Source organism: Montipora foliosa, chromosome 9 (assembly GCF_036669935.1).
Source record: "Montipora foliosa isolate CH-2021 chromosome 9, ASM3666993v2, whole genome shotgun sequence".
In the NCBI taxonomy this organism is placed as follows: domain Eukaryota; kingdom Metazoa; phylum Cnidaria; class Anthozoa; order Scleractinia; family Acroporidae; genus Montipora; species Montipora foliosa.
Window position 1 is genome coordinate 1583111 of NC_090877.1, and position 12500 is coordinate 1595610.

At 40.0% G+C, this 12500-nt stretch overlaps 1 protein-coding gene across 1 annotated transcript in view; it reads left to right on the forward strand.

Annotated features, from left to right (window-relative positions):
* Window positions 1–12500, forward strand: part of LOC137969377 (short transient receptor potential channel 7-like) — a 74160-nt gene that overhangs the window by 40202 nt on the left and 21458 nt on the right. The window contains exons 8-13 of the mRNA XM_068815585.1: window positions 3053–3308; window positions 3611–3961; window positions 5626–5818; window positions 9380–9550; window positions 10090–10168; window positions 11110–11207. Of these exons, the coding sequence (XP_068671686.1) occupies window positions 3053–3308; window positions 3611–3961; window positions 5626–5818; window positions 9380–9550; window positions 10090–10168; window positions 11110–11207 (1148 nt within the window). The remainder of the gene's footprint in view (window positions 1–3052; window positions 3309–3610; window positions 3962–5625; window positions 5819–9379; window positions 9551–10089; window positions 10169–11109; window positions 11208–12500) is intronic.

Here is a 12500-nt window from a genome sequence, read left to right on the forward strand (position 1 = left end):
AGTCATGTAACGCGAATGGCGTTTTAGTGGATCTTTGAACAAAATATACCCTATGAAGCTCATGAATGGCAGGTCAATTGGATATACAAGCGGTGGAATCTTAAAAGCGACGAGTAATGGACTTCGACAACAATCTATCGCCCGTCGAGCCGAAATCAAAGTGAGCTGTATTTACCTGAAGTACATGGTAATTTGACACGATTGAGTTTCTTGCCTTCACGCACGCAATGAAATAGGAAGAGGTTCTCGCCTCTAAGAGCAAATATGTTGTTTGTTTCAATAAATTTTTCGCTGGAAAAGGATTCTGTGGTATTTTCTGCCTTTGTGTATTGAATTTCCGAGCTTAAGGTTTAAATGTGATATGGGAGAAGTTTTTTAGTATTGCTCTGTAAGCAGGAAGGGTTCACAGGCCTGCTGGAAACTTGCTTGAGTTTCATCAAAATAAGCCCCAAAATCAGTGAAAAATTGTGACGCAGATGAATAATAAAGTAGCTGCCGTTTCCAAAATGATGAAATTACCTGGTGATAAATAAGTAACGCGTCTTGGAGAGTAAATTTTGACTTTGCATAAACAAGAGTTGTGCGATTGTGATCTTTGTCTTGACTTTGCTCATTTCATTGTCAAACTTTATAACACTTGACAGAAAAAGAAACTTACAAAAACCCGGTATCTTGCCATCATTTGTCACAGATGCTTCACTGTTTGGCGAGTAAACATGCCGCGGTAACTTAATCACGGCGCCCGCTGAATTCCGGACATGTCACTTTCGATTTGCCGATTTATTTGAACGTAGCAAAAATCTCCCAAAATGTTTGTCGCTGATCGTAACTTTTTATATTCTATATTCATGGTTCAAAATTAATGTTGTTTTCATGTCGTAAATATTTTATTCTTGATCGACCGTTCCGGAAACTTCCTTCTGCTCTCTCTAAAAACTGTGTATCTATAGTTATTTGCTTTTGCATCAAAATTTGTTTTGCATAAAGCAAGCTAACAAAATCCGTACTTTGCTGAGTTCGCATTTGTTAGCATGAATAGTATTTTCGGTCAGATGTTTGTGTTTTTTGAGGGGTTTATTGTTGGGGTCTCCCATCCTGACACTAACCCCGCCCGAAAGGGCTTAACTTCAGTGAATTTTAGTATTACAAAGCATTCACATGTTCAGAGGCCACACTTGTGGTGTAAAGAAGTTGTGAGGGAACTTGAAAATTATTAACATGTCAGCCCAGAAGCCAATGTTTCTCGCTTCTCTTTTATTTGTTATTCTTCGGAGACTGGAATGCTGTATTTCAATACCACACAATTCAGTGCCTTCTGATTTTCTGTAACACGTGCCACAGGCAACCCAGTATATGCTTCACGGAAGCATCTCGTTGTGTTAAGTTTTCTAGAACGGACAAAATGTTTAGTTCTTTCACAAGAATTGGAATTCAAATCTGGAACTCGATTTCTTACTCAATTAAATTACTAATCCGACTTGATTTTCGAAACAAAATGAAGGATTTACCGCTAGATTTGCTGCATTCTGAAGATGACTATGTTGAAGTGCCCCGTCTTATAAAGCTTTTCCCTAAACTATCATAACTTCTACAATTGTTAACTTATCACTATACAGACAAGATGCTGCTAATTCTATGTTTTTCTATATTTTCTTACTGTTCCTACATTTTGTACTTCTTTTTCTTGTATTTATAACTATATACAGTTGTTAACTTTGTCCTGAATAATCCGTTACCGCCTCGACCAGCTCCAAGCTAATTTGCGGAGGAAGGTCGATTGAATGTAAATCATCAAGAAATGTAAAATAAAGTTTTTGTTGTTGCCTTTTTTGTTTTATCGATAGATGATGAGAGTATTGTTTTTAATTTTTCTATGCTTTCACTCTATGGCTTATTAATGTGCTTGAAACAGCAACAACAAAACTCTCAAATCAAGTGAAGCTATGATCTTCGCAGTTATGAACGCAATTTTTACAATTGCGTAGAGAAGCCTGAAAAATTCAGGACTTCAACGGGGTTTGAACCCGTGACCTCGCGATTCCGGTGCGACGCTCTAACCAACTGAGCTATGAAGCCACTGATGTTGGGAGCTGGTCATTTGTGGGTTCTGATGGTCCCGTGAGGAATGAATCAATGATGAAATGGTATATGAAATGAATCATATATGAACTGCGGATATGAAATCAAGTGAAGCTATGATCAAACCCTGTTGAAGTCCTGAATCTTTCAGGCTTCTCTACGCAATTGTAAAAATTGCGTTCATAACTGCGAAGATCATAGCTTCACTTGATTTCATATCCGCAGTTCATATATGATTCATTTCATATACCATTTAATCATTGATTCATTCCTCACGGGACCATTAGAACCCACAAATGACCAGCTCTTAACATCAGTGGCTTCATAGCTCAGTTGGTTAGAGCGTCGCACCGGAATCGCGAGGTCACGGGTTCAAAGCCCGTTGAAGTCCTGAGTTTTTCAGGCTTCTCTACGCAATTGTAAAAATTGCGTTCATAACTGCGAAGATCATAGCTTCACTTGATTTCATATCCGCAGTTCATATATGATTCATTTCATATACCATTTCATCATTAAAACTCTCAAAAGTAACTTTTTTTTGTCATTCTCAGACCAACTCGTGGGGACTTCTCAGTCTTCCTAGAAAACCAATTACCAGCTTTTGCTGCAAGAAATCAACGATTTAAAGGCCTTTTTACAATGGAGACAGCAAAATGTCGTTTCTCCACATTCTCAACAGACCCCACAGTGATTTCAATTTCTCAAAAACGCACACACGATTATTTCAATTTAATCAAATCCATCCCCGTCCATCCAGTTTTTCAGAAGGGAAGTTTTCGTTTCATGAAAAAGAAAATAGATAGATAGACAGACAGACAGACATATAGACAAAAATATTCTCATGTTTTCAGCCAAAGTTCTGAAAAAGCTTGTAATATGAGCGTTGTCATTTATCTTGCCGCGCGTGGGTGGTTTTGTACTTTTTGCCCTCCAGCTTCTCTAATTTATTTACTCCTATCGACCTTTTTCGTAGGGTTTGAAGGGATGTACAAGGATTATTTCGCGATTCCCTACTTCGTCTTTTTACGGGACATGATTAGCTACTTGGCCCTTGTAGCATTGCATATTGCAATTTGTCTCGAATCATCGCAACTTCCTCTCAGTGGCCTGGAGTGGGCCATCTTGGTATTCTTCTGTGGACGACTATTGGTGGAAACAAAGCAGATTGCGGACATTGCGCGATCCAAGGATAAGAAAATGAGGCTAAAAATTTTAAAAAACTATTTGAGGTAAATGACTAAACTGTTGTGCTATTACTGCTGTGGTTATTGTTGGTGTTACTATTGTTAATGTTTTTTTTAGTCTAGTTACCATTGTTGTTGTTGCCCCTGCTGTTGTTGTTGCTGTAGTTATTGTTTTTGCTTTTGTCGCTGTTAGCGCTGTTGTTGTTCTTGCTCTTGTTGCTGTTACTGTGGTATTGTTGATGTTGTTGTCCCTGTTGTTGTTTCTGTTCCTTTGTTCTCGCCGTTGTAATTTGAAAACAACAAGTTTATTATTATCTAAAAGTCATCAATCGTCCTCTCCCTTGCAGAGATCGCTGGAATTTGTTCGACCTTGTTATCCTATGTATGTTTTTCTTTGGGATACTCCCACTGAGGATAGTCACATGGGCGTCATCCGAATCCGCGTCAAACAACCAGACCCTGGAGGTTGCCGGGTATCTATACGGTTTCAACACAATGCTGTTAACCTTCAGAGCTTTTGGTTCCCTTCTTGAGGCTTTTGAAGGAGTTGGTACCATCCAGATCGCTTTATTTCAAATCATCAGAGATGCAGTTGTCATTGTGGTACATTTTGCTGTCATCACAGTGGCGTTTTCAAGCACAATAACAAAGGTTTTCCTGGCAAGCACGGGGGTTCAAGAAGACACGAAGAAGTACTCGTAAGTGTGCATTGTTTCTCAGAAATCACCATGAATCGGTAGCAAAAGAGTATTTTAAATGTCAACGGGGATGGAAAAACAAAGCAGTCAGTTTTTTACATGGCCTCATTCATTTTTAACGTTCACCTTGTGTGATCTCTGTTCTCAAGACGAAATGCCAATGCAAAGAGATGACACGCTCACAATTACACAAACCTGTTTTGTGCCGCCATATTCTCTGAGCTCCCTCTTTGGGTTTTGCACGAGCAACCAATTTCACTGCACGTTGCATCGCCGGTGGACTAAAGAACGCACAATTCTAATCATGGATTGTCGTCCTAAAATGGCTTACGACAGGCTTTTTCCAATTAAAGTAGGAAGTTGTTTCGTTGATTAACATTTAATTCGTTTATTGACCTTTGATTTTATTTGATTTGTCGCGTGATTGAGAGTCGATGGCATAATAGCTAAGTAAGTTGATCTTTCAGTTAGAATGACACATTTTAAGAAACGCGAAATAAGAGACAAAGGTCAACACCCGTTTTGTATCTTACGTTGAACATCGCTAACCTGTAGTTTTTTACTGTCCGATCTGCTGACCTGTTAATACTGAAATAAGTTTGACTGGATATCGCCACAGAAGTAAGTAGCTTTTTGTAACCGTTTGAATTTTGAGAATTATAATTTCCCATACAATTTCATGAATCACTCGCATTAGGTTTCAATTCTCTCGAATTTTGTATCTTTCTTATGGATCGAATAAAACAACATAAAGACTATACCATTCTGTATCCAGTCATTCATCCGATAACCATTTTCCCTTGGAACAGAAGTCGTGCTTCAAATTCAAGCCGTCTCCAAATTCGTTCGATTCTTGTCGGTGATCTGACGTTTTCGAGATTACTCTTACAAGAATTATATGCATAGAATAGCTCAGTTTCTTTAAACTGTGAAATTATTCAAGCTGAACTATGTATTCGAGTAAATGAGTCAAGAACATAATTAACTGACCTTCCCTTTGACGAGTAAAATAGCCTTTGCGTTAGTCAGAGTATGACCTTGGCATTATTATCCCGTTTGTGGCACGCATTCTTTCTGATTCCTCTCGGTGCCAAAATGTGGCTCTTATATTTCTATAACAAAAGGCACAATCTTACAACGGGTCATGAAATCTTGTTCTTGAAGAACTCGATGGAAGGTGGCCGTCGTGATAAAATTAGCTGAAAAACAAACTTTCTAACTGACTTAAGTTGTTTGAAATACCCTCTTACTTCATAAATTAAAAAAAAAAAAGAAGGAAAAACAGAAGAAAAATACCGGTGTTCAGAATTGCACAAAACAGGATTTTACTCTCAGATATATCCCGCAGACCTTATGACGTCAAATGGTTTCCCAATCGATTCACAAAAAAGCACTTCTTTTTCAAAACTGCAAAAAAGACGACCAATTGCCCTTATCAAATCCAAACTGACGGCGCTCGTGTTGGAAATTTGAAAGCGAAAAATTATTATAGCCGAGATTCTTGCACCCTTGGCAGTTATTTTCCACTTTCCCAAATGCCATTTGACATTGAGCATTCATTTCAACATGCAGCTCACTGCTAATTTGTAATGAGAGTGGGACTAATTTGTAGTAAGTAAAACTAATTTCTTGTGAAATTTGATTTTCGTTTCGTTCTTTTTCAGTTGGCTGGGTATAACTTCTCAGCTTGGCTTGTCCTTGTTGGATTTGTCTGACGGACTTGATTACTTCAGATCAGCTGACTCATCATCCGAAACTCTCGCTCATTGTTTGTTTGCTGCATATCTTGTTATTGCTCTTATCATTCTGGTTAATATGTTGATCGCGTTACTGTCCAATACCTACCAAAAAGTACAGGTATTTCAGTCATTTTTGATTTAGAGTAGTTTTTCCCTAGTACCCCACCGACAGTTATCATCCGGGCTGGGACGTGATGGCACCCCGTCCATTGCAATGGTTTGATACCCGCCTCATCAAGAATATACGTCGATGATACTCTGGCCAGAATGCCTGGTGCCGATGCTACATTTTACTTTGGGCTCTCTCTCGGTGAGATATGAGCATCCATTGTTTCGCGCTCTATGAATATTTTTCAAGACGTTTGAAAACGATCGGAAAAAAGTATCGTAACAATGAAAAAGGATAACAAGGGGTTTTGCATTTTATTTCGTAGTTGCTTAACTTCCTAAATAACTTCCTAAATATTCTTAATTGGTCTTCACCTAACCATTGCAATTTTCTGCTGATGATAAGGATTCTTTTCACTGTAATGGAGATAGTTAAAGATTAAAAAGTGCTTGATACACTGATTTATAGAACACCGACCAACACTAGCGTACTAGTACATTCCCCATGCTACAAAGACAGACTCTACAACGAACGATTATATTTTGCACATATGATACTTGATGATACTTGGGCACATCCCCAACGATCACCTTCCATGTTCATGTTCATGAGAGAGCGGTTTTCATTTGAGTGTCGTAAAATTAAAACTAAAACCAAAACCAAAACCAAAGTAATTACAAAGCCAATCACGTTCTAAAGCAAATCTAGCCTTCAACCAACCACAGATCGAAGAAATTCATGACTTGGTCTTACTGGCGAGTCAGAATTCAAAGCAAGTTAAGGCAGTCCCCGCCGAGCACGGGAAAACGAGAATGACTAAGTCACAATAGGTTTTAATTTTGCATCTCATGGTACAAAGTTCGCGCAAAATTTTTGATCAAATTACGGGGCAAAACCATGCAGTACCAAAACCAAAACCAAAGAAACTGGAATTAAAAAGTGCTCCGACTAGTATTCGCTAGTCCCTATATATTTGTGACCCCAGCAGCGTATTGTATTCGGACCATCTCATCGGATGGTCGCAGAGATATGTGAAGATCAGGACGAAAGTTCTTCAGCCGGGAAACAGAAGTGACAGCCAAATTCTTCTATTACCAAAAAAACTGTTCAAAAAAATAAAGTTAAAAATTAAGAAGAGACTGTTTTACAGAGCAAAGATCTAGAACCTTAGCATTTTTAAGGGTATCGGTCTCCCGTTCAAAATATGTAACCGTAGCTGTAAAACTGGAACTTTTAGCTCTGAAATATGAAGGCAAATCTTGAATTCATGCACGCATCCGTCTGTCAAACTTTATTCGGATGCTAATTTGCGTGGAAGCTGACATTTCTTTTTATTTTCATCATCTATTTACGTTCATATTTCCTGGGCATTTCCTGGGCCCCTATTTTGCGGGCACTGACGATATGTCACGTTCTCAACCTTTTCCCGCACAATCTGCACTTGTCCGACCCCACTGGGTGATAGAATGTTCTTTTTGACAGAGTTCGCGTTCGAGGCTTGTTCTTGGGCGGCCACTTTTAATTTAATGCTTTGTCCTTTTCGAACTTGACGGTGGGCCCTTTTTTTTCAAGGGTATATCCAGTACCGGTCTCTTGTAACATCATCGACAATGGTACATATTAAATTCATGACAAAGAGAAGCGATGAAAACAAATCACCTTGAAATATCCCTCTCTTAATAGAAGCAGAGCTCAGATGTTGGTTATTGGCATACAGGTTGGTCTTTCACAATGGCATGCTAGATGAAACTGATGACATCAATAATGTTGTGCGTAACACCAAACGTCCTCAGGCACTTTTAAAGTGCCCAGAAGTGTGAAACCAGATCGTATGCCTTTATAAAATCTTCCCAATGCATGCATAGGTTCGTGTGCCGCCTTTTGCAGGTTAGTAGCACTGCTTTATCAATCGCTGGATGTTCTTTGGTTACTCAAGAACTTTTGCGGCATCGTGTCTGCTGTTCAGATAGCAACTTTTTCGCATATAGGTGTAAATATACCTACTCAGCAAATATCCCAGTCAAAGCTTCCACAGGAGACTTAAGCATGTGATTGGTCGATAGTTACCATCAACTGAATCCTTGGTGCTATCTCTTTCATTATCAAGGTCATTCGGCTTTCTACTACCCAGTCCGGCACACTGCCAGATCCGACACACTTATTAACATGTTTTCCAATTCACGCATGCACATTAAAAAAGCGTTTCAGCCAGAACCCTTTACGCCGACTGGCCCACGGGCCTTCCAGTTAGGCAGCGTCTTCAACTGGTCCTCAACATCCTACTTTGTGATGGTTACTTCAGTTCGCTTCTGCACTTTTCCCTGCAGCTTTCTTTCAACATTCTTTAATACATGCTCTACCATCATCATGTTGAATTGGAACAGCCCAGAGGTCTGACCAGACCTTCGCTGCCTCGTCAGCCTTTTGTGGGATCGTCTCACCAGTCTCACCTAAAAGATTTCGGAAGACGGAACTGCTATGGTTCTTTGTAAACGGTAGGTTTTGTTCAAACTGTCTCTGCCTGTTCGTATATCGCTTAACTCGATTCTTCTTAGCAAGTTCCATTGTTGCTTTGAACCCCTTCGTCTTGATCTCATACGTCCTGTCTATTCTTTTGTTGTCACTCTCTTTCACCTTCCTCCACTTCCCACAGTGCCCTGCATCGATTTTACTTCGATGATGAAGATGGTGATTATTGCATAAGCGCGAGCATAACAAGGAGGATGCATAAGCCTGTGATAAACACTAGCACAAAGTGACAAAGGCAAGCGGAGAGCCTCGAATCATGAAAACGTGAGATCGAGTTCGCCGTCATCTCATAAAGTCGCGTATTTCCGTTGTCATGTTTAAAAAGTTTTCGATTTCGTTGCGCTTGTAGTTGTTCTTGCGTTCGTCGGCTTACACGGATGACTCAACGAGCAAGCACAAGCGCAAGCTTAAGAGAAATAAAACTTTTCCTTTTCTCATGCTTCTGCTTGAGTTTGTGTTTTCGTGTTTGTGTTTGCGTGTTCTCTTGTGCTTACGCTTAGTGCTTATGCACTGGTGGCTCAGTTGGTTGAGCACCGGGCTGTCACGCGGGAGGTCGTGAGTTCAACTCCGGCCGGACCAACACTCAGGGTCTTTAAATAACTGAGGAGAAAGTGCTGCCTTTGTAACGACATCTGCAAATGGTTAGACTTTCAAGTCTTCTCGGATAAGGACTATGAGCCGGAGGTCCCGTCTCACAACCCTTGGGTATGTATAAAAAATATCTGTGGGACGTTAAAGAACCCACACTCTATTCGAGAAGTGTAGGGCATGGAGTTCCCGGTGTTGTGGTCTATCTATGGATATAGGGGTTAGGTGTCAATTGGGACGAAAGGTTCTGTTCCTCTCCCCTGCCACTCCATGAATTGTGGCGAATTAAAGTAAAGTAAAGTAAAGTAAAGTAAAAGTAAAGTAAAGTTATGTCAGTACATGTAAACCAGCCTTTAATTAATTAATTATAATTTAGGCATTCTTTTCAGCGTAAGAGTAGAGGTTCCCTATGATAAATCTGTTCAAGTTTTTCTTTTTTTTTCTTTTTTTAAGGACAATTCTCGAAGGGAGTGGGCATTTCAAAAAGTTGTTACAATCCAGACATATCGTAATTATCATCCCATACCTGTGCCTTTTAACATCATATCTATGTTTTTAATGCTATTTCCGTGTTTGCGGATGAAGAAAACGCGAGACATGCTACAGTCGAAAGACGGATATTGGGTGAGTTCATATTTGAAGTAATGCAGCATTGCGTTTATTGTGGCGCTATTAACAGGATAGGTTTTGCGTTGTGTAAGAGCAACCTCTTTTTACAAGATCATGTGTTACATATTGCTGAGCTAGCGGTAAATAGTATAACGGGATGTCTGTGACACAATGGATATATATCCCAGCACCAGGCTGATGTAATGAGATAAAGACTGGGTATGTACACGACTCTTTTGATTCGTGGAAAGTGTAGTTGACACAGTTGTTATTTAATATGATAGTATGAGCTTTAAAAGGGACAGTACCCCTGTCTTTCATAGGGACATATTTCGTTTGATGTTAGCCGCAAAGCAATGACCCAAATTTTTTTAATGTGTCATTCCACTGCACATACTTATTCACGTGTCGTTGGCCAAAGTGTGCAATTTAATTGTGCTTGTCAAATCATCCTTGCTAATAGCCCGATCACATATTAGCATAAGTGCCCTTTGTTATTATTTTGAAACACCCAGCCTCACTAAATATTGCTTTAATTAATGATTGTTCAACAGAAAAGATTGCTGCAGAAGATTGTGGACACCCTTGAAATGTACTACAGGTTGCGATATGGCGGTTCGTTCCCTGTCACAGGTAATGCGTGGTTTCCATATGATCGGTACGATTGCTGCAATCGCCGAAAAACCTCTTCAGCGGCCGCAGCGATCATACAGTAACGCCTTGGTCTTCCACTGCTGCAATCAGAGTGACCACGATCGCTGCAATCACAAGTTGAGACCCGCAGACAAAACTAATCCTCGATACTGAATTAACTAATTAGAGTGTAATGTGAAGTGCTAAGTTTTTTACCCCATATAAACCATGTGAGCGTTAGCCCTACTGATGGAAATGGGCCCACACGAGGAGAGAGAAAAACTCTGACCAGGGTGGGAATTGAACCCTCGACCTTCGGGTTAGATCACCGCTGCACAGTAGGGCTAACGCTCACATGGTTCATATGGGGTAAAAACTATGGGGTAAAAACTTAGCACTTCACATTACACTCTAATTAGTTAATTCTGTTCAAAAATATAAGTGCTACACGGCCAACGTTCGAAAAAAAAACGTAATCCTTCCTAAGCCTTGATACTCTCCCCTACCCCACCTCATTGAGTGACAAGATTCGGTCTATGAGCAATATGAGTAATAGATTCTTAGACGATTGTCTACTCAATATATTTTCTTTTTTTCTGTGTAAAGGCCAGCAGGGAGGAAATTTAAAATAGAATACCCCAACCCTGCAAAAGCACATCGGCTCCAAAACTTCATATAACACTAGGAATGCCGAAGAAAATGACCCTCAAGTAATAACAGAAACAAGTTTTCGTTCTGATACTGATTATGTTTGACTTTCTTTAAACGCTCGATAAAAGTAGCTGGCCAATCGAAGGCCACAATTCAACCGGAGCGTAATTTCAAAACAAAAAGATACGACCGTGTTAGAAGATCAAGTTTTATAATGGGCCTTTAAACAAACTGCCATCATCATACCTATGATCATAAAGGGAAATATTTCATTAATTAACTTCCTTTAGAACCACTCCACCAGATGGTAGAGACAAATAACACGGTCAATCATATGGTTGAGAAAAGTTTCACAAGCGATAAAGCTCTTCTGCCTACTGGCCCAGAGGTATGAATTTATTCAAATCAATGTCATTTGTATTTTTTAAAAAAAAAAAATAGTTGTCATATAGGTTTTACCGTTGCCATAGCTACATGCGGAGAAGTAAGTATCCACCATTCCGAGGCCGATATGATCATCAGATGCAACACAAGATTTCGGGGGGGGGGGGGGGGGGGGGGAAAAGCAATCCATTCAAATTTGGGCCTAAAAGGAGCCCATCTCGTCGTCCGCCAACTTCAGTGTAAAAACCACATGCTGCCTTGAAAGTTCGTTGCGGCAGACATCACAAGAAATTCCTCTGCTACACGTTTTCATACGATGTTTAATGTTAGCTTTTATGGAAGTGACCTTCGGAGGGTAGCGTAGAGGAACCAACTTTTTCTGTACAATCCTAGACATCAAAAGTTCAATGTTTCAACATTTTTTTCTTACGGCTTATGGCGAATCATTTTATAAGTATGTTCGTGCTTCTCCTAAGTTGCTAATTTGTAAGAGAACGCTGATCAACTCATGGGTTTGACCTGCACTCTATTTGAGTCACTCGTTTATTGTACACGTCATTTGCACTTTGCAACGGCATAATCACAGCGTGCTTAATTAACGAGTGGGTCGCCAATAAACGGAAGGCCGCCAGACCTGGAATTGAAATTTTCTGTGGATAGGATTTTTCGATTATTGTAAAGAAGAATTCGAGACATGCCACTGAAAGAACTAACTCTCTTAGTTAATAATATTGTCACGCTGAGCGCAACTCTTTCCCCTTCACACCCCCTCCCCCCCCCCCTCCCCAGCCAGGTAGTCTCGACATCCAAGTTCATTAACTATTATTCCTGAGCCCTCGTTGGATTCCACCGCAAGGCGAGTAACACCGAGTTGGCTATGACCAATCTCGTTTTCAACAAGAGCGAATGGAATAATTGTTTTATTAAATTCTCAACCTTCCACTCATTTTTGTCGACAAAACTTTGCTTCCTACTGAACATTTTAAGCTAAAGCGACATTTGACGGACTCATTTTCCATGTAAGGACAAACGTACGTATAATAGCTGATAAGTAACCGAGATTCAAAAATTAAACGAGAATTACCCTAAGTCGATGTTTGATTGGGATTCTGCCGGGTCATCAGTAGTACCACTGAGAAATCACGTGAGAAAACACCAGCCGCCCAGTTGGTCAGTCTTTAAAGCCTTGAGTGTGCTAATCAGTTGAGTAGTAGCACCAAAAGTCTGGGTGGGTATTTACCCTCTACAAGGAATGGGCGTGACTTCTCAGTTGTGCTACTGATGGCTCGGCAGTATC